The following is a 27,414-nucleotide window of genomic DNA, read 5'->3' on the forward strand; positions in this document are numbered from 1 at the left end:
CCTCCTAGAGAGGTTGTAAGGATTAAAATACAGCATTTAGCAGAGTGTCTGGCCCAGAGTGATCTCCCTGTTAATATTTGTTTTATTAGAATACAGGGGGTTGGGGCACCTGGGGGACTCAGCAGCTGAGCGTCTGCCTTGGGCTCAGGGTGTGATCCTGGAGACCTGGGATCGAGTCTCGCATTGGGCTCCCTGCATGGAGCCTGCTTCTCCCTCTGCCTCTCTCTCTGCGTTGCTCATCAATAAATAAATAAAAATCTTAAAAAAAAAAAAAAAAAAGAATACGGGGCCTTGGTGGATGACTGTCTAGTTGGGAAGTCAGTACCCCCAAACGGAGCTTCCCTGTGTGGGGTAGGGTTAGGGAGTCTTCCAGGAATGGCCTACCTTCGGCTGCTGGGTCCTGGGGTCCTGGATGTATTCCCAGTCTCTGCCATTTAGGCTATAGGAGACTTTGAACTTGCGGACAAATGCCCTGGCTTCCACGGCAGTGATGCTGTCTCCCCCGCGGGCCCCCTGGATGATGACGCCCTTCACCGTCTTGGGCACTCCCAGGTCCACCTGCAGCCACTCCTCGCCCGGCTGGGCCTGCGGGATCCGGGGGAACCAGCCCGAGCGGCTGCTGACCAGGCGGGCGGCGCTGGGACTCCAGAGGTACTCGCGGGTGGAGGAGGCCGAGATCTGAGAATCCGGGATGAGGCCCGAGAGCATCCCCAGCATGTTGGAGCAGGGAGCGTCTGCGGAGGGAGGGAGACGCAAGGGCTCAGGGCTGGCACCTGCTCACCCGACCCCGCGTCCCAGTGCTAGGGAGCTGCGAGAAGCCAACCCGAATGCTGTAGGTCAGCACCGACTCCTTTGCATTTCGAGTGCTTGGGTTAAGAGTCCAGACCGGGAGCCCAAGCGCCCGGGTCCACTGTCTGCTTTGTCCCTTACTGGTGTCTGACCTTAGGCAAACGAGTCAACTGCTCTGTCCCTCAGTGTATCCAGGTCTGAAGGAGGGCTAGCGGCAGAGCTTACCTCCTGGGGCTTGTTGTAAGGCTTCCATCGGTTACTACGTAAGCAGGCGCAGCACAGTGCTAAGCATTAGCCAAGGACTCTCATATGCTGGCTGGTGACACCGGTGCCCACTGAGCCTCCCAGGGTGGTGAGCACAGGGGAGCTCAGCTGAGCCCCGAATTGCTTCCTGGATGATTGTTTTCCCAGCTGGATGGAAACTTTCCTGGGGTCAGGTCTTTGCTTACACACGTGTTACCACAGCTTGTCACTACCTTGTGTCCTTTGCACATGCTATTCCCGCCACTCCAAATGCTGTTGCCCTCCATCATCATCAGACCAACCTTTACTCAAGTATCACATCCCCAGGCCGTCCCCAAACTTCAGTCAGCAGTCAGTTACGTCCCCCTCACCACTCTTTCTCTGCGCACCCTGTCTTTTTCCTTTATACACACATCCTAGTTTATGACTATCCAGTACTTGGTCTGGTTATTATCTATGCTGCCCACCAGCCTGCAAGTTTCATGTGGTTAGAGACAACGTCCTCTCGTTCCCTTCCCCTGTCTACTTCCAATCCCAGTGTGGGCCCCGGCGCACAGCAGGCCTTCAAGAATGCAATTCATGCAGCCAATGAACGAGTGGCGAATGCATGGATAAATGGTATCCAGCAAGACAGGGTCTGCAGTCGGGGTGCCTTGGATACTGATAAACAGAGCTCCAGGTAAAAGCGAGTCTTCTGGAAAGGTCGCATGGTGCAATCAAGCTGTTTGCAGATGGGTGGAAGAGGGAGCAGAGCCCAGGACGCGATCAGCTCCCCAGCCTCACCGGGGCACCCCCTCACCTGTGACCCGGCAGCCGAAGAGCTCCAGCCGCAGGGCGATGCCCGAGTGCCAGGTCTGGGGCCGGATCCTGACAAACCTGGTCAGCAGCGGCGTGTGCAGCTTGTTGAGAACCACCTCTGTTGCATCGTTGTTGGCTTGAAACACCTGTCGTGTAAGATGGGACACAGCTGTCAAAATCCCTGTTTGTAGTGTGGCCACTCACATAGCCTCTGAATGGGGTGCAATGTTCTGCTGGACCTTAGTTCCTCAAGCTTAAAAATAATCAGCGTGTTTGTTGTTTGGGGCTCCTTTAGAAGCACCATGGAAAAAAAGTTTAATTTCGCACACTGCTCTAACTTGAAAACAATAAATGGTCTTCGCAAAAACTTTTAGAGGAGAGGAAAATTTGGGGATCCCTGGGTGGCGCAGCAGTTTAGCGCCTGCCTTTGGCCCAGGGCGCGATCCTGGAGACCCGGGATCGAGTCCCACATCGGGCTCCCGGTGCATGGAGCCTGCTTCTCCCTCTGCCTGTGTCTCTGCCTCTCTCTCTTTCTCTCTCTGTGACTATCATAAATAAATAAATAAATAAAAATTAAAAAAAAAAAAGGAGAGGGAAATTTGTCTCTGGGCTGAGAGACAACAGAAGAAGCAGAAATGGAGCAGAAAGATCATCTTTTAGGCTAGCGGACCTCACTAGCTTGACCTTGACTCTCCCCCTCCCTCCCAGCGCAGGCATATAGGAGTATTTGCAGGGTATTTTTATAAAGGGTTCACAGTTGTATTGTTAGTTACTTAGAGGCCTCCCTGCTCGGTGAAGGGGTGAGAGTGTGGAGGGCGCCATCTACCCCTCCCAGCCCCTGTGCCAATCAACAGTTTCTTGGTTCTCTCTGGTCTTTGTTGGAGAGTCAGGGTTGCAGACAGTCTCTCAGAGTCCTGCTCTGGCTTCCTCTCACTATGGTACCACCCTGTAATGAAATCCATCCCTGTCCCCATCTGACCAATGTATCTCTGAGGGGAGGAAAGGCTTTTTGGAGTAGCTTCTAAGCCAACATGGTAGGAGCAAGTCCTAGTTTACCAGATGGCCCAAATCAATAACTGCCATATGGACCTTATGCTTTTCTGTGCTCTCCATTAAAAAAAAAAAAAAAAAAAAAGTAGCTGGAGCAAGTATATGTGAGTTTCTTTTGGTTTCCTTGGTTAAGGGTGGAGGGAAAGACCCACTAACCAAGCATCCCTTCTAAATCACACCTGTCAGAGCTATAACAACCAGGAGACTCCTCAAATGTACTCACAGCCAACTCTGCTGGCAGTTTGTCCTAGGTTGAGGGGTTAGACCGCTCATGATCCCTGTAACATGCAGGGGTTTGGGCACTGACAGGGCTGGGACCAGGGGATGGGGAAACTGGTATGTTTGAGTACCCCTGAGCCAGACACAGTGTAAACACAATTATATCTATAATGCCTCGGGAAGTAAGTAGTATTATTCCTGCTTTATTGACGAGAAAACAGAGGCTCGGGGATGTCTGCCTGGATCCAGAGCCCCTGCCATGGTTTTAGGCTGCAGGCTTATGGTTTCCTACAGTGGCTCTCATCTTTTTGAACAAATTTGCAGCATTTTTATTGGTGGCTAGGAGTCTGGGAGTCCTTAAGGTCTCCGAGCCTGGGTTGAATGGAGGTGGAGTTGCTCTTTGGGGATGTGCGTTTATAATCCTGACTTCGGAAGCTCTGGGTAAGAGCAATGAGCTGCACGGCGGCTTAGAGCTAATTAACAATGTGGTCCTTTCTTTCCCATGAACTATAACTAGGAACGCTGCCATTTGGCAACCTTGAACCCTCTATATTTCCCACGTGCTGGGGTCAAAAGTTAGAGCCATTACATAGCACGCCACTGACGGCGGGGGTAAAGGGTAAGAGACATTACACCTTTTGCAGCCAGATAAGGGGAAGTGGCTTGCTTCAGGCAGATGCAGCAAAGGAGAGGAGACAACAGGTGTTTTACTGGCCCAACATATTCCATTTAAAGCCCTTGTTCCTGGTGCTAAGCCCACCGAAGCCAGGGGAGCTCCCACCCAGCCTGCCCGGTTTGCTGCACCCTCTCCTCACTAGGGAGCCCCCCCCGCCCCATCTTAAGGCCAACTTTCTTCCTTTGCTGCCTTGCTAACTGCAGGGAGCAAGAGCAGACCTGCTTGACCACCCCTCTCTCCCAGGTCTAATCTGGCTCCTTCCTTCCCTACCCTTAAGGAAGGACAGAAAGACAAGATAAGGGAAGACAGACCAGGGAAATAGGAGGAAAGAGGGCTAGAGTCGGGCACCTGGGGGAAGGCTGATGGAGAAGCGAGGGCGAGATGTGCCCCAGCCCCTGTGATCTTAATGGTGAAGGACCCTGCCTGGCCATGCCCATTCCACGGCTTCTTGGGTGCTTATGAAGAGCCCTGTAGCTCGGAGGAAAGGAATGGAGGAACTGAATCCAAGGGAAAGAGATTAATTAGTTCTCTTAGAATTCAGCATGAGGCAGTGGCTTTTGTTTGTTTTTTGTTTTGTTTTGGCAAGGGAGAAGCAAATGCAGCACTTTGCTTATTTTGGGAGGGTGCTGTGAGCAGTGGGGGGTCACTGCTGGCCTGCTCCCTGAGGATGGTGACGGGGACTGTGTGTGGCCTCCATCAGGAGATGCTAAGGAGTTCATGTGGGGAGGGGAGCTTGATTTGTCACGTGAATACATAACTGGAGCGTTGAGTGGATTTGAACTTTAACACAGCTGCTAATCCACAGCACATACACCACGCTGGTACCGTTTAGAAACACAGCACGTCTTATGTGTTTTTAATATCCAATTTTATCTTATCTGACCCCTTCATTGCTCAGCCTGGGCAGGCAACGCTAAGAAGCCTTTCCTTCCCGCCCCTCAGTAAGGAAATGACTGTGTCCTTGGAAGGCCTTTGGGAAGCTGGCACGGGTGTGTGCGCACACACGTGTGTGTACCTGCCTGGTAAGGGAATTGGTCTTCCCATAGACGCACAGGTCACTCGCTTTGGGGAAGCTCCCGGGATCTTTTCTTCTTCTTTTTTAAAAAAGGTTTTATTTATTCATGAGTGACACAGACAAAGAGGCAGAGACAGACAGAGGGAGAAGCAGGCTCCCTGCGGGGAATCCGATGTGGGACTCGATCCCAGGACCCCGGGATCACGACCTGAGCCAAAGGCAGATGCTCAGCCACTCAGCCACCCAGGCCCCATCCCCACCCCGGATCTCTTCTGACACCAGTCAGAAAGGGAGCAGAGCACCTGGCACATGGTTTATCTACTTAGGCCACCTACCTGGCTGCTCCCCTTGAGCTTCATCCTGCCCTCCCGTTTTGCTCATTCTGCTCCCACCCTGGCCTGGAACCAAACGATCGCTCATTCAAAGTGGCCTCGAATTATCCTTTGAGTTTCTGAGCCTAGTTCCTTCCTGGCTTCTTGTTTGCTCTTGACTTTGCACTCATATCTGCCCCTGCACCCTTTGCTGAAGGAATACCAGCTTACCTGATCAAACTCCTTATACACCTCTCACTCTGAGTGTGGCTGAGTGGGGAAAAACCCCAAACACCATTGGACCAGGCGTCGGGGCAGACAGTCTGCTGCTGATTAGCTAGCTCATCAGTGTGGGCAAATATGTCTACCTCCCCTAGGCCCCAATTTCCTCCTCTATTAAATGAGTTGATTTATAAGGTCCTTTCGGGCCCCCAGACTCTAAGCCTTTCTGCATAAGAGTTTCCAACTAGACCTGCCCCAGCAATGCCCATTTTGTAAAGGGCATTTTAGTTGTCCAGTGTCCCTTATCACCTAAGTGCTTTTGTGGATGAGGGATGTGGGTTTTAATACATTTCAAACAGTGCTCAGAACACACGGTGAGTGCCCCACTCAGAGGGAGCAGATACCTTGTTGATGTTTTTGCTCAATAACAGTTCAAATTATTAATAATGAAAAGTAATGAATAACAACACCTTAGTCCTTACATATTGTCTTTCACCCAAAGATATCAAAGTGCAATTTATGAAAATCCATTTTTAATGAAATATTAAGCAGTTTCTATTTCTCCGGACCCAATGGATTTACAAGGTTCTCTATTTTTTCTCCCTGCATCTTCCTATTTATAGCTGGGAAATGCTATCATATATTATACATCTTTATGACTTTCTCAATGCTTCTGTGGTTTCAGAATCACCCTTCATATGTTTTCTGATCAAATTCTCTGAGATGGATTCTTGGCTTCTAGTCTAGTCATTGCAAGGTAAGGGGTTGTGTGCATGGGAAATGATGCCAGGAAATTGGTTTTATTCCCTATTCCCTGCCGACTCACTGAATCACTATAGGCAAATCAATAATCCTTAGATACCTTGGTTTCTCCTTCAGGAAAATAAAGTCAGTAGCAGGCTTGCAGATAGAAGCTAAAGGCTACCAGCCCTCCTTGCTGGCTCCAATGCCTGCACAACACCCTGGACAGATGTGAGAGTAGAGGCTATGTCACAGGTGACACATGGAGCTCTGTTCATTGGGCAGGGTTCACGTTCTGAAAGCCACGGACTCCCAAGTCCCATCTCGAGGCCCCAAATTTTCAGGCCAAAGCTTGACAGTGGGGTGTCCATAATGCTAAGAAAACTCAGCTGATCGTCTGCGTATCGTACACCCAGATAAACGTATACTATACGTGATGATCGCGTTACAACATCTGCTTTAAAAGCTGGATGTCACAAATGGGATGCATTTTTATTAATTTCAAAAGAAAAATGCCAATATGGTTGCTTTATCACCCCAGAGAAAACCGGAAGTGTGTTTAAGGTGTCCCTAAGCCTTCTTAAGAGGTAAGGATAGTGTTGATTGATGTAATCATTAAATTAGATGTGTCTGCATGTACGTGTGTGTGTATGTGTGTGTTTATGTTGAAAACACAGATTTCTTCAAGTGCATCTCTGCAAACCAAGTTTAAAAAGCAGCTCAGGGCACAAAGTGGTTTGGATAATCCATTTGGTGCCTCGCTGAATTCTGAACATAATCCAACACTTTCCAATTGATTCTTGAGACCTTTGCTTTGTTTTCAGAAAGACCGAATCTGAAACCAGCAGCACTTCAAAGATTTTCTGATTTGCACCTCTGGGGGGAGGGGACATCTGCCAATTAACTTGGCTGCTGTCCAACATCCCAGCGTGGTTACTATCTCTATACCCCACCCAGGAAAAGGAAAAAACCAACATGTTTTGACCATGCCTAGGAGCTCCTATGGCACAGACTCTAATACTATGTAGAATAAAAGAAGATAATATATGTGATCTAAGAGGAAACATCTAGCCAGCGAGTAGCCCTGATGGTTTTGAGGTCATCTTTTCTCTATTTTTCACCCCATTTCCTGTCACAACCACCTTTCCCTGCTGCCCTGTCCTTAGGTCTTTTTTTTTTTTTAAGAACATGCCATGGCCCTGGCACTGCTGAGAGCACAGAGAGTGCTGGCCTGCCTACCTTGGCGGGGTGGGGCAGGGGGGGTCTCCTGCCTGGCCTAAATCCCTCTCCTATACACCAGTAATCTGTGCCATCAGCGTTCAGGTTCCTAGGGTGGTGTGGGCAGGGTGGTGTAGATGCTCCACGACCACCCCAGTCTTTGAGCTCCCTGGCACAGAGATGCAGTGCAGGCTCGTGGTGGGAGCTGGCTGTAACCTTCCTTCACCAGGCGGGCCCTTCGACCGACAGATGCAGGCTCTCCTTATGCAGTCTGCACACGCCCGTCTCTTCATTACCTATGGTGTGACCTACGGTTTATTCCTATTTTGCTGTAAATATCTGAATGTGGCCAGCTCCAGGGACTGCAAAGAAAGCAGGAAAATTTTCAAAGACGATATAGTGCTGGAGCCCTGAGGTAGAAATTGTGCAGGAGACCTTCTTCTTCTTCTTCTTTTTTTCTAAAAAAATAAATATTTCTCTCCACTAATAAATGTTTCATTGCATCCAAAGTTCTCCTTTTCAATCTACTTGGCACAGACACTCAAGGAGGAGGAGACCAAAGCAGGCAGAAAAGAGAGGTGGCAGGAACGGAGGGTAGAAACTGGGGAAGCCAGTAGCACATTTAAAAAATTTCTCTCAGAAACAATTGAACTGACTCATCCTTACTGCAGAACCAAATGCCTGTCCTCGCTCTCTCTCACCCCCTTTCCCTTGCATTTTCTCTAAAACCAGCCATTGGGTCCACACATAAAAATAAATTGTTAATCAATGAATGCCATCCTGTTTAATTAATTTGTTGCACCAAACAGGCAAGGGGTAGGGGGCAGGGTAGGGGTGCTGTTGCACGCAGGGAAAATGATGTTAAGGTAATGGACTATTTTTTTTTTCTTTTTTGTAAATCATGGCCCTGACATTTCTCTCTTAAAACTCCTCCTTAAAGACTATAAAAAAAAATTTTTTTAAAGCTGCTTTCATTCTAGTGGATGTGGGAACTTAGCCAGACAGAGTCAGAAGGGATGCGTCTCATATATATGCGTATACATATACATATATGAGAGAGAAGCGGGGGAGAATTTAAGGGAGGGTGAGGATGGGGGTAGGGCAGAGAAAGTTCTCTAACCACCAAATGCTCATTTATGACCATGATGCCCTCCTGTCTCCTGCTCCTCTACTTAGAGCTGTTTCTGTCATCAAGCAGTTCTGCTGCTGCGGAGGAGACAGAGGAGCAGGAGCATGTCATGGGGTATAGGGTGGGGGAGGCCGGCTTCTTCCTGGGGGTGGGGGGTGGAGGTGGGTGGGACGTGTGCATCCCATCTGTGTGTGCGTTGTGGGTCCCGTTAGATTTACTGCGGGATTATGTTACTCCCATCGAGACGTAGAGCCCTGGAACATAGCATACTAACAGGATTAGGGTTTCGGGACTGGAGACAGGAAAGCACCAGGGAGGAGAGAGCAGGAGGGGAGGGGAGCTCAGGGAGTCAGGGCTGGGGGAGAGAAGGGGGGAGGGAGGATGTGGCATCAGGGCAATGGAACCCAACGGTCAGTGTCCTCCTGTAAAGGTGGATCAGCAGGGTCCTCCGTACTGAGAACCTCCTGTGACGCTGTCACATTTTCTGAGGAGGCACCTGTGACTGGCAGGTGGTCAGAGGGGAGCACGAAAGGGCATGGGGAGTGAGGTTCCTGAGCCTATCTGCCACCTGCATTCCTCTTCGCTGTGGGGGCCTGGGGAATCTCAGGAAGTCACAGAGCAAGGACATGGGGACCGGTGGAGAACCCGACCGTCTACCAGATGAGGTGTTCGCTCCGATGCTCCTCTAGGGATGCTGGGCTGGGCAAAAAGAGTTTCTCCAGCCCAAGCAAGATCACTATGCCCTTCTACATCCCCTGGCCGCTTGCTCTGTCCTGGCCTCAATGCACAGCAGTGAGATGGAAAGCACTGGGAATTTGGCATCAAGGCTGTAAGCGCCAGGGAGGCTGGCTTCAGCTCCCCGAGACAATTCAGCACCCATGGGAGTTGGGTGAAGCCAGCCACGGAGCCTGATCGAGAAAAGGTTCCAAGCTTATGTATAATGACATTTTCCCTTGGGCTTCCTAAGTGGAGAGGCTAAAGGTCTGAGCTCATCCCATGGCAAATGGATAAGGGACAAACTTAATTACCTAGGGCCCTGGATTCTTCTCAGTTATGACTGAGGGGGGCAGAAAAACTGGGAGATATGAATTTCAACAGGGCATCAGCCCTCTTCGGAATATACAGAACCCCCGTTCGACAATGCGATCATCTGCGTGACTTCGGAAGTCTGATGCCCATTACCAGCTGACAGCTGGAGTCAGTGTCGTAATCTTATATACAAAAAACAAAACTGCAATGAAAAGGATAAGGGGAAACCAGTCATCCACCAGGAGGTTAAAAAAAAAAAAAAGAACTTTTTGAAAACTCGAAGTTATTAATTGGGAGGAATAATTGCATCCCCAGCAGAAGAATGAAACTGAGAAGGGTAATGTTGATCTGAGGCAGCTCGAGTGCAGGACCCATCAGATGCAGGGAGAGGTCTGGATGACTTATCAGGTCCCTTCCAGACCTATGATTTTAAAAGAGGCAGATAAATATCCCATGGGGCCTTGTTACTTTTTAAATTGATAACTTGCTTCTGCTCAAGAAGAGCTTTGTGGGTCTAATACATTAATTATATCTGCAGAGAGCCTTCCATCTACGGATCCCACGGTGCTCTGCCAACACTAGCGGCGGCACCACTCCGTTTGGGCAAGCAGAAACACTGAGGCACAGAGCTATTAAGAGAAATTTCCAAGGTCACACGATGCATCATCTAAGAAGATCTGAAAATAGATGCCACATGGTTCTGTTAGCTGACTGACTTGGGGGGTTTGGTGTTTCTGACACCCGCTCCCTCTCCTCCTAAGTCTCTGATAATTTTGCAGAAGGTCTTAAATTCTCAAATGGCTTTCAAAGTGATTTGTTTTAATTTAGAAAATAAACATAGGACAGAGAATTTTTGAAGGGGGGTGTTTCTGTGTCTTGAAAGGATGCGGCCAAATCAAACGCAAAGCCACTTTTCTCAGCTCTACGTCCTTGGGGATTCTATGACGTTGCCCAAACCCCAAAATGATGAGCCTGGCTCGCTAGGCCGTCCTGTCCAAGCACAGCCTGCCTTCAGATCTCCGCAAGAACGGAGGTGCTCCAGGAAAATGCACACCTCCAGATGCCTAGACTGAACATCTCAGGAAGCCGATTTCCCTCTGGATGCAAGATGACAGCAAGGCCTGGATCAGATTGCTGGGAACATCTTCCTGGAGCTCAAAGCCCTGTGACCAGGTGCCTGTCATGGGGCCTCCACAGTTCCCCATATCCCTGGGGCAAATGACTCTAAGGGCTTCAATTCCAGTCTTTGAAACACTGTTAAATTCTGATGCCAGTGAGGTGGTACCTGGAGGTTCTCTGATCCCCTTGGGGGCCGTTGCTGCATTAATGTGATGAGCTTAGTGCATTTCTGCCCCTCATTACAGGGCAACTGTGAAAACTCCTGGACCTCATCCTGTCCTCACCCTCCCATCCTCAATCTGGCCATCTAGATATATTTAGCACCCCCGCAGACTCTCTCTTTGAGCCCAAATTTCTTCCAAATACATCAGAACAGCCAGCAACACCATGACTAAGAGTGAGGTAACCAGGGTTATATCAACAAGGAGATGCCCACATTTACCAAATAAGGGAGAAAGGAAGACAAGGGCTTTTGCCTAGATGAATAAGGGCAATGGCTTCTGTCCCCCTGTCTCGACATGGGTCTTGGCCTCATTCCACCCAGTGTACCCCATGGAATCAGCAATCTAGAGGTGAGCAGGGTCTTGGCCTAGGCCTTGAGCCTCCAGCTACTCCCATTTTTTCCATGCCCCTCCCTTGGCTTGTGTGTACATAACTGTGCCCATAATTATAGACACATACATGAACCTTCTAAGGCCGTATTTACAACACTGCGTCTATGTTTGGGGTGTTATTAATATAGCTGGTGAAACCCAAAGCAGTAGTTTTCTCCTTGTGGTTTCTGAAGAAATATATGTGAAGCAATTTGTATCATCTAAGGGAGCACATGGGCTGGATATGGGCTGTCTCAGGCCGACAAGCTCTCTGCCTTGTGGTTATGCCATAAATATGCATAAGGAGGGCCCACCCGATAGGAGAATCATAGGTTCCATATTTATGGCATGTGCAATTGGATGAGGTTTTGGGGATGTGCTTGCTGTACATGTGGCCTGTGTAAATGGGCCGTGTTTTGCCAGGAGGATGCTTGCAATACCCCCCACGTTAGTCAAATGCCTCTGTCATAGGCAACCTCACCATGACCTGTTGGGTAGAAAGAGACGAAGAAGAGGCTACTCACAGGCTGGGGGAAGCTGGAAAAGAACTCCTTAGTCTTCCTCACTTCCTGACCACAAGAAGGAAAGCATTCCCGCCCCCCACCCCCCACCCCAGGCCCAGGCCTTGCCTCAGCCCGCCTGGGTCCGAATCATAAATTGTGTATTGCAAGGAAATAGCATAGCTATCCCCCGCCACCTTCAGCACTCATTAATCTTGTTTTTCTCCGATTTCCCCAATCCCTTGGTCTATGGTACACAGCACTGGTGTTGACAGTGACCAGGAAGTTGAAATCAAGTTCCCACATTTCTGCCCCAAACAGCCCCATATCCCCTCTTCGCACCCTGTGCACGGATTTGCGTCTGCAAACCCTCCCCCTGCAGGAGTGGCGCAGGCTGCTGCCTCTACCTCCGCTCTGCTTTGCTCACAGGTCCTGCTGTCTGAATTGTGCTTTCAAGCCCACCACCTAGCACCCGTTAGCTTGGCCCGGAGCCCACCAGCCAGTGGCTACAAAGAGAAACTCAGTGGTTGCAAGCGGCATAGACAGCATGGACCAAGCCTCTCCCCCCAGCTGCCCCCAGCTCCCCTCCTCGGCCGCCTCCCCTTCGTGGCATCAAATCAAACTGCAGCAGACTTGACAAATCTATTTGGCACGGTTCACTCAACTACTTCAACCCGAACAGACCAGAGAGCTGCGCTGACGCTCCATGAACAGTGCGGGATCTGCACGTCAAATACAGACATCTGGGAGAGAGACCTGCTAATGCAGGAGCCCAGCACTCACCCCCCAGAGCGCACGGGCAGGTCCCCTTCTTCACCCACCACCCTCGCAGTGGGGCAAGGGAGCGTGGAGAGGGGGCGATGCCTAATTGGCAAGCTTTCCATCCTCCTGCCTCCATGTAGGTAGCCAGAGAATGAATATCTATTGGGGGGAGAGGGGTTTTTTCCTCTGCCCCAGGGCTTTTTATGTGAGTAGGACTGATTTGCTAAAAAGCCAAACAACAACCAAACAAAAATGAAATTACCTCTTGGCCACTGAGGAAGGGACTCTAGCCAAGGGCAAGAAGGGGAGGTGAGAGAGAGAGACAAAATGGTATTTCCAATATGAAAAAGTTGATAATGATTCCAAAGGAGCCCAGCAAGTCAATTCAATTCTCAGGAATATCTTCCCTGCAGACCGAACACCAGGGATAAAGCCAGAGAGGACAGCATTCTGTCAAAATGTGCAGTGCTAAGGTATTTCCAAAAGCAGATTTCCTACAAATAGTGTTTTAAATAGCATCCCAGTCCATCTGCGTGCTTTTAAAATCAGCTTATGCTACAGTATCCCTCTGGCCAGCGCTGCTTAGTCATTGAGCCTGGACAGGGAGGCAGTCAGGTGAACCTCCTCCTTCTCCCCCAGGGCCCGCCCCTACTCAGCACCGGCCCTCGCCTGCCCTCCAGTTTCTTACTGAACAGGGTGGGTGGGGATACAAGGCATGGGCAAGAGTCGGGTGGGATGACGACCCAGTCCATGCTCCCAGCACCCAGTGCCAACCCAGGCTTGCCATTTCCAAGTGATATTTGCAACCGAAACAAAAGAAGTCAATGAGAAGCCAGACCCAGGTGAATATGTCAAGGTGGGGAGGTCTTTCAACTGCTACATACCTCACTTTCTTTATTTGTGAAGTGGAGGAAGTATGTGTGTGTGCATGTGCATGCATATGTGTGCGTATGTGTGCATGTGTGAGTGAGAGAGAGAGAGATACCTGGTAATATCTAGAAGCCATGATTTTCAGCTGAATGGTGCCATGTTACTATGGCGATTTTAATAATAAAAAAAATCCACTGCTTTAAAAACTCACACTTCCCAAGTGAATCAGTGCTGACATTATGGTTCAGCATTTTCTCCATCCGATGTTTCCTGTGGTACCAGCGAGGCCAAGCAACCTCGGAGCAGTGGCAGGAGCCGAGGAGGATGTATTTGGAAAAGATCTCCAGCCTTTCTAGGTTTGGTCGCATGTGTCCCATTTTGGCAATTCACAACCAGACAGGTCAGGGGCCCGGTGGAACCACAGCACTAAAGAGGACAGTCCCTTTGCTGGACCCCGCTTCCATCCAGGAAAGGATGAGCACTCTCCTCCCACAGCTGAGAGCCAGCGCGAGACAGAGTTCTCCCCCTGCCCAGGCGAGACTACCAGCTGTTTCCAATAAGGCCCCCATATGCTGAGTGCACCTTATTTTTTTTTTTTTTTTAAGATTTATTTATTTGACAGAGAGATAGAAAGAGCCAGAGAGCAAGTGGGGGGGAGGGGCAGAGGGAGAGGGAGAAGTAGGCTCCCGCTGAGCAGGGAGCCCGATATAGGGCCCCGTCCCAGGACCCCAGGTCATGACCTGAGCCAGAGGCTGACGCTGAACCGACTGAGCCACCCAGGCCCCCTCCCCCGAGTGCACCCCATAACCGGGACTGCCAGTGACGGCTGCGGCCTGCTCACCGCCAGAATGCCATGTGTCTTAAGAAAGCCGAGCGCCAGACATCCATCCCTGTGTACAACAAAAGCCCCACATGGCCCCCACGGACACACCTCCGGGAGCCACAGCCACTGAAGACACCAGCCGAGAGAACTCAATGCCTTGCTGCCAAGCGTGATTGCCAGTTCAGATCCCATCCCTGACAAACTGAATTCCTCCTCAGTATTTATTGTCCTCTTTCTTCTTTGGGACATTGTGATTCCCTCTCAGGATTTGTGCCCTTTCATTTCCAGACCTCGGTAACTCCTGAACTACAGTTTCATGTGGTTTTGTGATTGTTAACCCAGCATGTGGAAGGGACTCAGGCCATAAATGCTCAATGAATCCTGTATGGGGAGGCGCGGACTGGGGACACATTTTCCCCTTCATTTGCAGTCAGAGAGCACTCTGCAAGCTCACGCTCGCTCTCTCGCTCGCGCGCTCTCTCTCTCTGCGGTGCAACACGCCACGGCAGCCAGGCTGTCGGAGAAATGGTGTTTTCCAATCGCTTTAGCATAAGAAAGAATATTTTCAGGGCCACCGCCTCCTGTGCCTCCATCAATTATTTGAGCCTCACCGAACAAGGCCTCCGCCCCTCTGTGGGGTCCACTCGAAGCTCCTCTTGTCCCCAGGCTCCTGCGCCACCCCAGCAGCATGTCTTTGGGGACAGGAGTGGGTGGAGGTGGGGTGGGAGAATGGGTTTACCTTGTGGTTTTTGCCATGCCGGTACACCATCCAGTCTTCCCCATTCGTGCTGACTTCCAGCTTGTAGGATTTGACATAGTAGCCGTTTTGGGTTTCCCTGGAAATCGCTCCCTGCGTGGCAATGGCTGTGAGCATGGTTAGGAAGCGTAGGTCCACCTGAGGAAGAGCGGAGGAGGAATCAGGGCCCCGTGGCTCCTGACTGGAGGGCAGCCTTTGCTTTTCAGCTTCAAAGGATAAAACCGTAATACTTAGCTTACAACTCGTGTCTGTGATCCCCCAGCATCAGTGTGATCCGTATCAGCCCACAATTCCAGTCTGGATGGTTAAACTCAATGTATTAGACACTAGATTGGACACCTTTGAAACTGTAACTTGACTCTTTTTATTTTTTTATTTTTTTTCTTTTTTGCAAACCCGAACGGGACAAACCGTTCAGTTTACCTTAAAGGGATCCCTGAACATCTAGAACTGTGACCTCTTCTTACTGAACTACAACCTGCTTTGTGTAGTAAAAATAGATGCTGTTTAAAGGAACAATGGCTAAATCCACTCCAGTCCACTCCAATCCACTTAGGACGCGCTAGTTGCAAGGTCTCAGCTCAGGGCTACCTCATCTCCCCTCCCCTCGGTCCCTCACTCTTTTGTGTATTTAGTCACTCAGGTCACTCAAGGGTCAAAGGGCATCCAGAGTCTGCCCAAGCAATTAGGCTTATGCACCAAGTCCTGACCTTTTGCCAACATTTTGAGGCACCTCTCTTCCCACAACACCAAACCCATTTGGAAATTGCTGGATGTCATTCCTTTGTTGGCTGCAGTGTTTCTTAATGGCAACCTCTGTGTGATCAAAATTTAGCCAACACTCACTGGTGAAATTTGATTCGGGAAGCATTTATTGGTACTTAATATGTGTTCAGCATATTATGCAATTCAAAAGAAGTAAGCAGTGCTGTATAAACAGCTGGATAGCAATAAGAGAGAGCTTATGACTGAGGACCAAAAATAAGGAGTAAAATCAATGGAACATTGATTATAAAGGAGAACGTTCTGGAATCTCTGCAGGATGAGAAGCGTTTTTGGAGGGGCAGAGAAGAGATAGTGACAAATGGCTTTAGGGTTGTGCTGTTAGAACCTCTGTGGACTCCCTGGAAGTTTCTAAGTGGTACTTGTCCCTGTCCTGTTGTCTGCTCTGCAACGTCCTCCTCAGAGCAGAGGTCAGCGTGTCACATCAGAACTAGGACAGGCTTGTCAATGGGTCACAAGGCTGTCTGGTGTGTGTCATAAAAGCAGTCATTGCTCTAGCACGGGTCTAGCAGCTTGCTCTTCCCCAAGGGATGAGAACTGGACCAGTCTATAGTGTCAGGGGGGGATTATTCAACATAAACTGCAAGTCTTATTCAGAAGCAAAGCAAACAATAGTCTGAAAAGATGCTGCAGAGCATCTGGGTGACTAGAGTTTCATTCCCGGTAGGGACATTTTCTCATGTGTTCTTCCGATAGCTATGTGCAGAAACTTCCTGGCAGGGCTCCCTCCAAACAGCAAAGATCACGAGAAGCTGCCATGCTCAGCTAGCAACTAACAAGTCTGCCCTTAGGAAAAAGCCCTCCCCCGACCAAGTCTCTGATGCCTCCCTGTGCCAAGAATGAGGAAGATCTGGAACTGTTTATAGAATGTTCCTTGGATATCTATATTGAGAGGCAAACAGCACCCAGGCCAAATAACTTCTCCAAGGCCTGGTAGTCTTCACAAGGGCAGTGACAGTGTCTGTCTTACTCATCGTTTTATCCCAGCAGTTAGCACAGTGCCTCGCTAAGTCTATTTGGGCCTGGTGTATGTATTTGTTTGGATGGATGAATGAATGGAGCTCTCAAGCACGCTGTGTTTGTTTTCTTTGTGTCCTCTGTCCACTCTAGCCGAGGAACCACCTCCCTTGCCCACCACAACGCTCACACTCTGCCCACCCTCCGATATCTGAGTAAGTACCTGGAGGTACTCCTTGCTGGAGTCCAAGTTGGGTGTCCAGCCATTGTCATCGCCATGGAGCCGGCTTTGTTGAGGTGTCCACCTTTCATCAGAGTAGGTGGATGAGGCACTAATCTGTTCATTGGCAATCCGGCCAGATTCCATTCCCAGAGGGACATTGCACTGAAAGTCTAGGGAAGGGAGACGATCAAGGGCAGAGTTAGACCTCTCAATCTCAAACTCCTGAGACCCTGAAAATGTTGCTCCCTTCTAGGGACAAGTCTTTGCAGGAACTCCCTCATCTTAGAGACCTAATTATACACTCCCATTTAAAAAACATCTCTGCCAAGTCATAGAGCTTGACAACCCCTCTGGGTCTGAAAGAAACTAAATTGGACCTAAAAGAAGTCAGGCTGTGGGTAAATAAGAATCATCATACAAATTAAAAATACAATCTAAAGCACAAGAACTGTTGGTGCTGCAGGCTACGGATGCTCACAGATGCCAGATGCACCGTTATTGAAATACAGGTAAACGTGTGATAGACTCGTGGCAATCTGGGTGGGCTGATACATCGTGGGAAGCCTGCTTTCTTAATAAACACCCAGGAGGCACTTTTGCTTCGTTCTTTCACTCAACTGTCTCAATTTCTGGCGCAGAAGACCGACATTACAAAGCAGTAAATACCTGTCTTTGGGATACTTTCTATGGGCACATGCATGTCACTCTCTTCTCCTGCACCTGTCTGGGCAAATGGACCCAGAAGTCACTGACTTTGGCTATAAGTTCAATTGCTGTCCTTCCCATGCAGGCTGCAGACACTGGTTAATTTCTGCACGTGTAGGTGTCTGATAAAGACCAGCAATTTTTTTCAGGTATCAAACCCATTCTTGAGCTCTGTGACTGTACTGGCCAACTGCAGAACCTGGTGCAATTTGCAATGCAATTTCCCTGTTACTCAATCTTCATGAGCTCTTTGAAGAAGAACAAAAGCAAAACCCAGCGCAAAACCCATCACCTTTCCAGCAGGCCGGGCTGCCATGTCTGTAGCTGTGCACGTGGTAAGCTGTCCACAACCCATGGCAGGATTTCCCCAGCTCTAGTCATCCTTAAAGTATTTCTTTACTACTTAAAGTTATCATTTGGGTTTCTAAGTGGAAATGGCAGTACATCTGAAGCACATGTCCTAGAGGAGCTGATCTGAAGATGAAGTTCAGAGTAGATGTGGGCGTTGGCAGGAGACTCACGGTCTCGATGGGCAGTTCCAGGATACCGGGGTCAGAGCTACACTCTATGCTTTGCACAGTACCTGGCACACAGTAGAAGCTTGGAAACTGCGTATATTGAAGCATGAAGTGAGAATCCAAGCATGTGCCAGTCTAGTTGGAGAAACCTTCCCAGGGCTGGAGATGTTTAATGTAAAATATATATACAAGGAAAGTTTAAAAATTGCTCAATTTTCTGACCATGGCCACAGAAGCTTAGAGAGGGAGAGAAGACTCAAAAAATGTTAGAATAGAGCAGGGAATTGATGTAGATCTCCTTTCATTCACAGATGAGAAAAGTGAAGTGTGAGATGGTCCTGTGACTTACGCTGGGAATAACTAATTCTTGGTGCAAGACCTGAATACCCAGCTGACACTTGTTTGACTTGTATTGGTCTCTGCCTAGCAAGAGGATACAGCCCCCCTTCCCTGAACTCAGAGGCTGCAACAAATTCTGGAGAATTTCCCTCTCCTCTCCCAGAGGCTGGCCTCTCTTCACCGCACATCCTCAAAGGCCTGATGGAAGGACAGGACAGAGGTTCCCAACTGGCCAACTCACTCTCTGGTGGGTCTTGGTGGACCAGGTAGTAGCGTGCAGAGAAGCCATCCTTGGCCACCGCCATGTCTGTATGGAAGGTCAGGGAGAGGATCCCCGTCGACGAGCGGAGTTCAGATGGTGTTTTAGTCCCACAGTACTTCCCAATCAGAGGGCCGACTGGACACACAAGACAAAGACAGGGCCGTAGAAATGGAAATGTCAAACTCATTTTCAATACATTCACCCTGCCCACAATCACAGGTCACTTCACAGGGCATCCTTTGGGTATGCCTTGGCATAAAAGAACGCCCAAAGATAGACTTAAAGAATAATATCTAATATTTTCCCTGCACATTAAAAGGTACAGTTGACCCTTGAACAATATGGGTTTGAAGCATGTGGCCCACTTATACATGGATTGTTTCCGACAAATACAGTACTGTGAATGTATTTTCTCTTCCTTATGGTTTTCTTAATACCATTTTCTTTTCTCCAGCTTACTTTATTGTAAGAATACAGTATAGATAACATACAGAATATGTGTTAATTGATTATTTATGTCATTGGTCGGGCTTCCAGTCAACAGTAGGCCATTAGCACTTACATTTCTGGGGAGTCCGAAGTCCTATGCGGATTTTCAGCTGCATGGGCAACTAGCCCCCTTAACCTTTGTGTTATTGAAGGGACAGCTGTATTTTTCTTGACCTGGCCTCATTCTCTTCTCTTGCTCTGTTCTGGGGACGGGCCAGAAAGCTATCATAATGTCTGTCTTAGAGAAGAATAAACTGAAGTTCGGAGTGGTCACGTGACTTTTCCGTGTTCATACAGTTAGGAAATAACTGAGCTGAGACTCAGTCCCAAGTTTTCTGACCTAGTCTTATGCTTTTCTTGGGAAATCAAACTGCTTAGCCATCAAGCCTCCCTCACAGTGCAAAACGGTGTGGCTGACGACAAAAGTGAACAATTGGTTTTCTCACTTTCTTACGAACTACGTTGGTCTCCACCTGAGAAGTACTGGTTCCTTTGGGCCTTGAGTGATACTCCTTTTTGACATCTATTACTCTAATAATTATAGAAAAATCACAGTAATAATAATGATGATGAAAGCAGCTTATTTATATGGATAAGACACAGGGTTTAAGTGACCTGCCCAGGGTTGCAGAGCTACTTATAGCAGAGCCAGCATCCCAATCTAGTCATCCTGGCTCTCGCATCCTATTTGGGCAGAGAGGGTGGTCACTGAGTCACTTTCTGTGGAAATCCTGACAACCCAGGGCAGAAAAGAACATAACCGATAGGTTCTCTCCTCCTTATCCAAGTATCTACTCAGTCTCCTCCTATGCTTTTCCAAAGAAATCTTTCCAAGAAAGGAAGCTGCCTTCCTGCAATTTCTCTGAAATCATCCTTGGTGAAGAATAAAGAAAGTCATCATGGGTCATACACAAACCCTAAGGAGCTTTGAAGTCTTTGTTCTCTTTTTTTTATTGTTACCAAAGCAATTCACAGGCAAAGACGAAGCTACCGAGAAGCGCCTCGTGACAGCGACATCACTCACCATGCGGAATGCCGTCCCAAATGTCCAGCCAATCGTATTTGCAGTCTCCCTCTCCCACCTGCAAAGGGTCGTGCTCCAAGTCAAAGGTCAGGAACTGCAGGATGATCTCCATCTTGGGTTTGGCCAGGATGGTAAAGGTGCAATCCAAGTTGTGTGGGTACTTCTCAGGAAACCCAGGGGATTCGATGGTCCCATTGGGGCTTGTGAAGTTTTTTGAACAGTCTTCAGAGCCTGTATGTAAAAGAGATTAAGCAAGGAAAAGATGTCTTTCTTTGCCGCCTCCGTCACATGGGTTAGTTGGACACGTGAGTCCCAATCCCCCTACTCATAAGGTTTTTGTTTCCACTGGAGTGGCCCTTGAAGCAACATACTCTTCACATCCACGCCTCAAGCCTTTGAGCCAGACTCTCTTTAGGAGAGAAATTAGGGGAGGAGAGCTGGTTTGCTCTACATAATAGAGTAAGAAGAGCAGCAATTGAGGAGTTGTGGGGGAGTAGGGTGGAGGGGGGTCAGAAAGAAGTGTGTGAATCACAGAGAGAGAGAGAGAAAGGGGGGGAGAGAGAAAGAGAAAGAGAGAGAGAGAGAGAGAGAGAGAGAGAGAAAGGGAGAGATTCTCTTGAAAAGAGGAACAGAGTCTTCTTTCTCAATTACTCAGCTGCCTGCTCCAGAAATGTAAGTTATTTCAATCCTTAAGGAAGGCTTGCTGATTGCCAGCAGGGCAAACAATGTTACCCCTTATTTATCGCTGACCTCAACACTAGCCCCCATTGTACCAGAGCCAACCAAGTGCCCCCTTCTCCCTCCAAGATGCAAGGTGCCTCAGGGGAGGGGCAAAGGGGAGCTTGGGTCTCATTCATGTCATGACTATATTAAAACGAGCTGCTCTGTAGTGGCCAGACAATTAACAATCGACTTTTGTAGCTGGTGGATCACAGCAGGGCGTTGGGGATGTTAAAGGCCGCTCCAGCAGCAAGTTTGGAAAAATGCGGCAGTGTATTGACATTTGGAAGGCTTCTGGTCGCTTTGTGGCAGGGATGGCCTTGTTTCTCTCCGAAGCTCCTGCGTCTGCTTTCTTGGGACTCATGGAGGCGTTCTTATTAAATGCGGCCCACATTCACACCCGGTGCAGGCTTGGACGGCAGTGGGAGCTCTAAGAGGATTACAGCCACCAGATCTGCTAATGCCTCGAGGTGGAGTCACGTTAAAAGGGCCCTCCTGTGCTTTCACCCAGCCACCATTTGCCAGCACGGTTGGGCCCCAGGCAGGTCCCGGGACACTGCGGCCCAGGCCACGGGCGCACGGAGCAGCCCAGGGCCAGAGGCCACGCCAGTCACTGCAGCGAATGGATAAAGGCTGGGCAATCACAACTGATTTCACTACATTCTGATTTTATTTCATTCCATTTACTTATTTTTAAAAGATTTTATTTATTCACGACAGACACAGAAAGAGAGGCAGAGACACAGGCAGAAGCAGGTTCCATGCAGGGAACCTTCTGGATGTGGGACTCGATCCTGGATCCCAGGATCACGCCCTGGGCCAAAGGCAGACACTCAACTGCTGAGCCACCCAGGCGTCCCTACATTCTGATTTTAAAATTAAAAAGGTCGCAGGATTTATGAGGAGGATAATAAGCACTCTAAGCATGAAGAAAAAATACAGAAATACTCGATAAACCAGGTGTTTACTGGCAGGAAGTGTCCTCTAGGGATCCCACTGAAATATAACTGTGTGATGTCAATACACTGATCTTAGCCCGCAGCGATGTCTTTATCGGCGCCTCCTGCAGCAGGCCCCTCCGCGAGGCTCTTTATTGACGACGGCTTTCTGGAAAGTGCACACGTCTGACTTGGAAAAGGTGCCATGCAAATAAGCGGGCGAAGGAGGACCGGGACTTCCTTTAGCAGCAGATGGGAAATTCCGACATCCCTACCTGCCCATCCATCACCTCTGCTCTTCCGACCAGACCAGCGCTCTGCCCTGGGTCCCCGGATCCCGGGGGAGCCAACCTCTTCAGGATTCTGAACATTCTCCAGGTGCCCCACGCCTGAGGCTCTGCACCGATCAGGGGCAGGGCGGCCCAGTGGGCAGCCAGGTCCAGAGGGCTGAGCTGGGGAGGCCTTTTCCCAGTTTGTTTACCACCGAATCCCCAGCTTTGTTTACTGTCAAGCCCCACGCTCCGGGGGGGCCTCCTCAATGGTCCCAGGATGAGGCGGTCTGGCAAAGCCAAGGCAGCTGGCAGGTCTTTGGGGGGCTGAGAGGAATCTTGAAAAGGTTAGTGTTTATTGCCATTGTGCAGCCTTCTCCATGTGGGTCACTCAGCCAGAGGAAATTAACTCTCTATCCACGACTTGCTTTCAGAGCTAGAAAAGGCATCCTGACATTCCCTCCCCGAGTTCGCTCTCTTGTCATTCCTGCTCAAGGCAAGGGGAATCCCCATCCTCCTGAGAGTGAGGAATTTCTGGTGCAATCTTTCTTTGGTTCTTCCCCTCCATGGGAGACAAAGTCTTCCACAACAGACACCCAGGGAGCTCAAGAGAGGCCTAGGGAATGTGAGATTCTTAAGTACCCACAGTTTCCAGGGTTCCCAGGTCCTGCATTTGGTCAGAATTTTTTAATACGACATTCGTAAGGTCGACACACACAAAAACCCACCCAAAAAGAGCATGTATTGGTCTCTCTCTCTCTCTCTCTCTGACATATGGATATACATGGGTATGTCCCCTGGCTTATTTTAAAAGAGGAAGGAAAAACAGTTTTATCCTTTCTCTGCGGAACAAACTCGTGCATTACAGTGGTGCCTTCGTCTGTAAATGTGCTGCTCATAGTTTGGACTGTGGTCAAAGGGTCAGAAAGCAGGAAAGCTGAACAGTAACTGGAGAGGAGATCTCAGAAGAGGGTGACCATCTTGGGACAAGGCTGGAATCTTGTAGACACCTAACCCAAGATCCTTGTCTGCAATGTGTTAGAAGAATCTCAGGTTAAAAAAAAAAAAAAAAAAAAAAAAAAAAGCTCAATCAACAAATACTCCAGTTCACTCAATGCGGAGATTGTCCACACAAGCTGGGGGGATTTCGGCTGCAGTGAATGATTCATACCAAAGGACTCTGGTGTGAAAAATGCGCACTCCGTGTTTTTCCAGTGTCAATTTTACAATAACTCTGCAAGCAGAAGAACCTGCATGCACAGAGCTATTTAAAACGTGGTGGATTTATCCCAAAGGAGCTCAGCCTGACCTCCAAAGGTATTTTCGGTTCAGGGAGTAGGAGTGGGGGGGGTGGTGCACACTGAGGTTTCTCTACTTGTGAATGACCCCAGGGCGTTCAGTTTCTGAAATGTCGCCGGACACCAGGAAAGCCAACTTAATCTTGAACTTGGGTCAAAAGTATCAGAAAACGAACAAACAAAACAAAAAAAAAAAAACACATTTTCCCGTGATTCAGTGTCCAATGTTACTTTTAAAATTCCTTTGTCTGTTCTGCTCATGATTTGGCAATCTGAGATCCTTTATGTTTGTGAGCTGTCTTGGTTTGCTCTTTAACATGTGGATGGTCTGGTATTATATAGACTCTTTTATAAACCACTTCATTCAGGGTAGACATGAACCTCCCACCCCAGCCACACGCCCGCCCCTGCCCCCCTCTGTCTACACCCGAACTGAGGGTTTGTGTCTGTCGGTGGCATTCCGAGGCCGGGGCTCGCCAGGGCAATGTGCCGCTGCAGACTTCCACGGTCCTCCGTACGGTTATTTTGTGTATCTGTGTTTACAGTCCCCCCCCTTCTCTTTATGAATCTGACTAGCAAACGTAGCTGTGTTTGTTTGGATTTCTTCAGCATGTTCACGAATTTCTTTCATGTTCTGTGGGTGACGTAAACTTTGTGTATTTTCTTTCAGAACTCCGATAGTGGAAATGTGGGTGCAGGGAGAGGAGGGCACCTGGAGAAATGCTCATCCTCCCAGACTTCTCAGCGTTGAACTCTGTAGCCTGCACACGTATGTGTTTTATATAGGGTTGGCTTTCATGCCAAGATCTGCTCTCTTGGACAAGCATGATGGCAGGAGACAGCGCCATCCCCCCAGAAGACCACTGGGTTCCCATTTTCTCTCTTATGTTCCCCAGAAATTTGGCTGTTGTTGGCGGGGTTCTCTCTCCCACCGCAAGAATCTCTTTCCTCTTTCCTTGGGCAATCCTAGTAATTGAAGTAGGCTGCCCCATCGCTCCACGCCCAAGCCAACGGCATGGCTGGCGCTCCTGTGTCTGGGCATCCCCAGACTGGCTGTCCTCAAGACAGCAGCGCTCCATGATGCTACCCTCTTGTGCGTTTTAACTTTTAACCTCATCCCTTCGAAGGTGCATAATGGATAGGGTTAGCATTCACTCTTTCTGTGGCTTTCCAGAGAATGTGGCACCATCCTTGGTGAAAAGGGAAGCATCAAACAGATGAGCTTTAGTGGTCCTGCTCACCCTTGTTGTGACTTCCCGTGGCCAGCTCCCTGGAAGACCCCGCTTGGAGCTGCTTTCCTTTCCCAGTCAGCACAGTGGAGCCGAGTGACAGCTTTAGCACTGGGGACCTTGCTATCTAACTGACCACCCAAGTCCACTCAGCAGAGCCCTCATTTTCAAAGCCAGAGCACATTGGGATCCCTGGGTGGCTCAGCGGTTTAGCGCCTGCCTTTGGCCCAAGGTGTGATCCTGGAGTCCCGGGATTGAATCCCACATCGGGCTCCCTGCATGGAGCCTGCTTCTCTCCCTCTGCCTGTGTCTCTGCCTCTCTCTCTCTCTGTGTCTCTCATGAATAAATAAAATCTTTAAAAAAAAAACAAAAACAAAAAACACCAGAGCACATTAATCATACCCTTCCTTAGTGCTGACTCCCACTGGCACATATTATAGTTTTCCTTTCAATTTATGTAGCTATTGATCTATGTTCATGCAACGACATCCACGTACGTCTGTTATGTGTGAGGGTTTACACATCTGTTTGTCCTCTTCTAGTATTTTACTCCTTTCTACCTTCTCTCTCCCCATTGCTCCCCAGTTGAAGAGGGCATGATGAATGTTCCAGGGGTGACTGATCTGGATCTTGAGCAAGACGCTAGGGAATATGGATCGAAGTATTCAGGAGCCTCACACCAGCCCCCGTGACACTGGACACACAGATTGTCAGTCCCTATGACCTCATGTGGTTGGGAGCATGATGACCCATGGCAGATGGGCCTTCTTGGGACCCGTGCCCTGGGATGGTCTGTGCTCCCACTCTGGCTTAATGACGCCCTGATACAGTTTCCTTGGCCCGCCCCGTCATTGGATTCTACATCTTGCTCTCAGGCAGACAAATCTGACAAATATTTAGACAGAGTGGATATAAAAAGTGCTTTCAGCAGCTACCACTTCCTTTCAAGAACTGTTTAGTGAAAAGAAAATATATATGAATAGGTCCCCTTACACTGAACTCAGTAGGCGCCTGACTTGGGCCTCTCGATGACAAGACGGACAGCCTCCCTTTGCACCAGACTCCCTCCACAAGCTGTAAAACACAGGCTCGGAGGGGCTACACCAGCAGACAGGGTAGGAGCCTGTAGGTGGGGGAGTGGGCTGGGGCGAAGGGAGATCTGGAGGGGGCACTTCGCTTAGCCTCAAGATAGGGAGCTGTTACAGGGGGGAAGGACACACGGCCTGAGCGCTTCAGGGTAGATACTGGACCAGCACCTTGCGAATAAAGGTTGGCTCACTCCCGTTATGGAAATAAGGATGCCCAGAGCCTAAAGTCATCTAAGGGGGGGCCTCATGGAAAGCAAGGAAGTCAACTTAAAAGAAGGGCAGTGGTCTTTCTTCCTATCTTTTTGGTTGCTTTTCAGGAGGCGGCTCCATTGGCGTTTAGGAAGTTGACATTCAACAGGTGGAAGTGGTAAAATGGATCGGCCACGGGGACGTCCTACAGGCCACATCTGAATTTAAAAGCTCCTGTATGACCCCACAGGTAAGATCTTAGAGACTCTGAACACCAAAAAAGATTATGTCCTTCTGCCCATGAAATTCCAGATAAAGGCGACATTAAACCATGGAGTAAATAGGAGGGAAGCTCAACGAAGTTTTGCTTTTCTCCCACGAAGAGGATTGTGAATTTGAAAAACACACAAAAATAAATTTCTTTGCAGAAGCGTTTCTCGGTTTACTTGACGCTGCCCTCTTGGGGTGCCGCGAACTAAGCCCGTCTGCCCAGTGGGCAGCACCCAGCACTAACCTCGCACCCTCTCAGGTCGCAGCAGGAGTTAAACTGGCTTTTTGTCGCCGGCTATGGCCGGGTCACCCTGAGCCTCCGTTCCAGCTCCGAAAACGTTTGTAAGCCTCCCTGCCTGCCTCCCTGGGGGCATCCCTGCGCCCGTAACTATCCCCTTGCACAGCGCCCCACGGCCGGCACCCAGGGCGGCGCGGCCTCCCGGGGATGCCCAGCGCCCCACTCCGCCCGTGACCCTGACCGTGACCCTGACCCTGACCATGGCACTGACCTGTCTTGAAGATCTCGTAGCGCAGAGAGAAGCCTGCCCCCTGCCGGGCGTAGTCGGAGGTGAACTTGATGTAGAGCACGGAGCCGGAGGAGATGATGGTGGGGGGGGCGATGTTCCCACAGTGCTTTCCCAGGAGGTCTGCGGATTCACTGTCCCCATCCCGGATCTCGATGAAGTCGTACCTACGTGAGGACGGTACAAAGGGGCACGTATGAGCCAAGATCACTCTCAGGAGAGGAAAGGGATCGTCGTCTCGCTCCGGCCGCCCTTTCTAGATGGATGCTCAGGTGTTTCCGAGTGATAAACAAGGGACTCGGTGTGCTTGCACAGACCCGCCGCCCTAGATCTAGGAGCTGCATCGCCTTATTGAAGCCACGGAGAGAACGGGTGTCCCAGTGGATGGCTAGATTTTAAGGCCTTCTCTCCTGCCCACGTAAGAGCGGTAGCACCCCTCTATCAAAGATCTCCGAGCAAGTGTTTTTCCTTCTTTCCATAGCACCATTTTTACGTCCACCACGATCTCCCTGAATCTTAGTCTTTTTTTCTTAGCTCTGCGTCACTGCAGGCTACTTAACCCCTCTGAGATCAATTTCTTCATCTGTAAGATGAGGATAAAAATATCCAGTTCAGAGGGCTAGGATGGAGATGAAATGAAAAATATAAGTAAGGTGCTAGGCCCCGAGCCGGGCACACTGGGGACGTTCCTGAGATATCTGCTTACTCCCCTCCCCCTCCCCCG

The 27,414-nt window shown here is 49.4% G+C and overlaps 1 protein-coding gene across 6 annotated transcripts in view; it reads right to left on the minus strand.

Annotated features, from left to right (window-relative positions):
• NRP2 (neuropilin 2) overlaps positions 1-27,414 on the minus strand; it is a 115,174-nt gene that overhangs the window by 53,987 nt on the left and 33,773 nt on the right. For all 6 annotated transcript variants that reach the window (XM_077885051.1, XM_077885052.1, XM_077885054.1 and 3 more), the window contains exons 3-9: positions 26,676-26,857; positions 20,165-20,395; positions 18,631-18,786; positions 16,828-16,997; positions 14,847-15,002; positions 1,832-1,976; positions 385-734 (exon numbers count right to left, since the gene is read on the minus strand). In XM_077885051.1, the coding sequence (XP_077741177.1) occupies positions 385-734; positions 1,832-1,976; positions 14,847-15,002; positions 16,828-16,997; positions 18,631-18,786; positions 20,165-20,395; positions 26,676-26,857 (1,390 nt within the window). The remainder of the gene's footprint in view (positions 1-384; positions 735-1,831; positions 1,977-14,846; positions 15,003-16,827; positions 16,998-18,630; positions 18,787-20,164; positions 20,396-26,675; positions 26,858-27,414) is intronic.

Source organism: Canis aureus, chromosome 36 (genome assembly GCF_053574225.1).
Source record: "Canis aureus isolate CA01 chromosome 36, VMU_Caureus_v.1.0, whole genome shotgun sequence".
NCBI classification, from domain to species: Eukaryota; Metazoa; Chordata; class Mammalia; order Carnivora; family Canidae; genus Canis; species Canis aureus.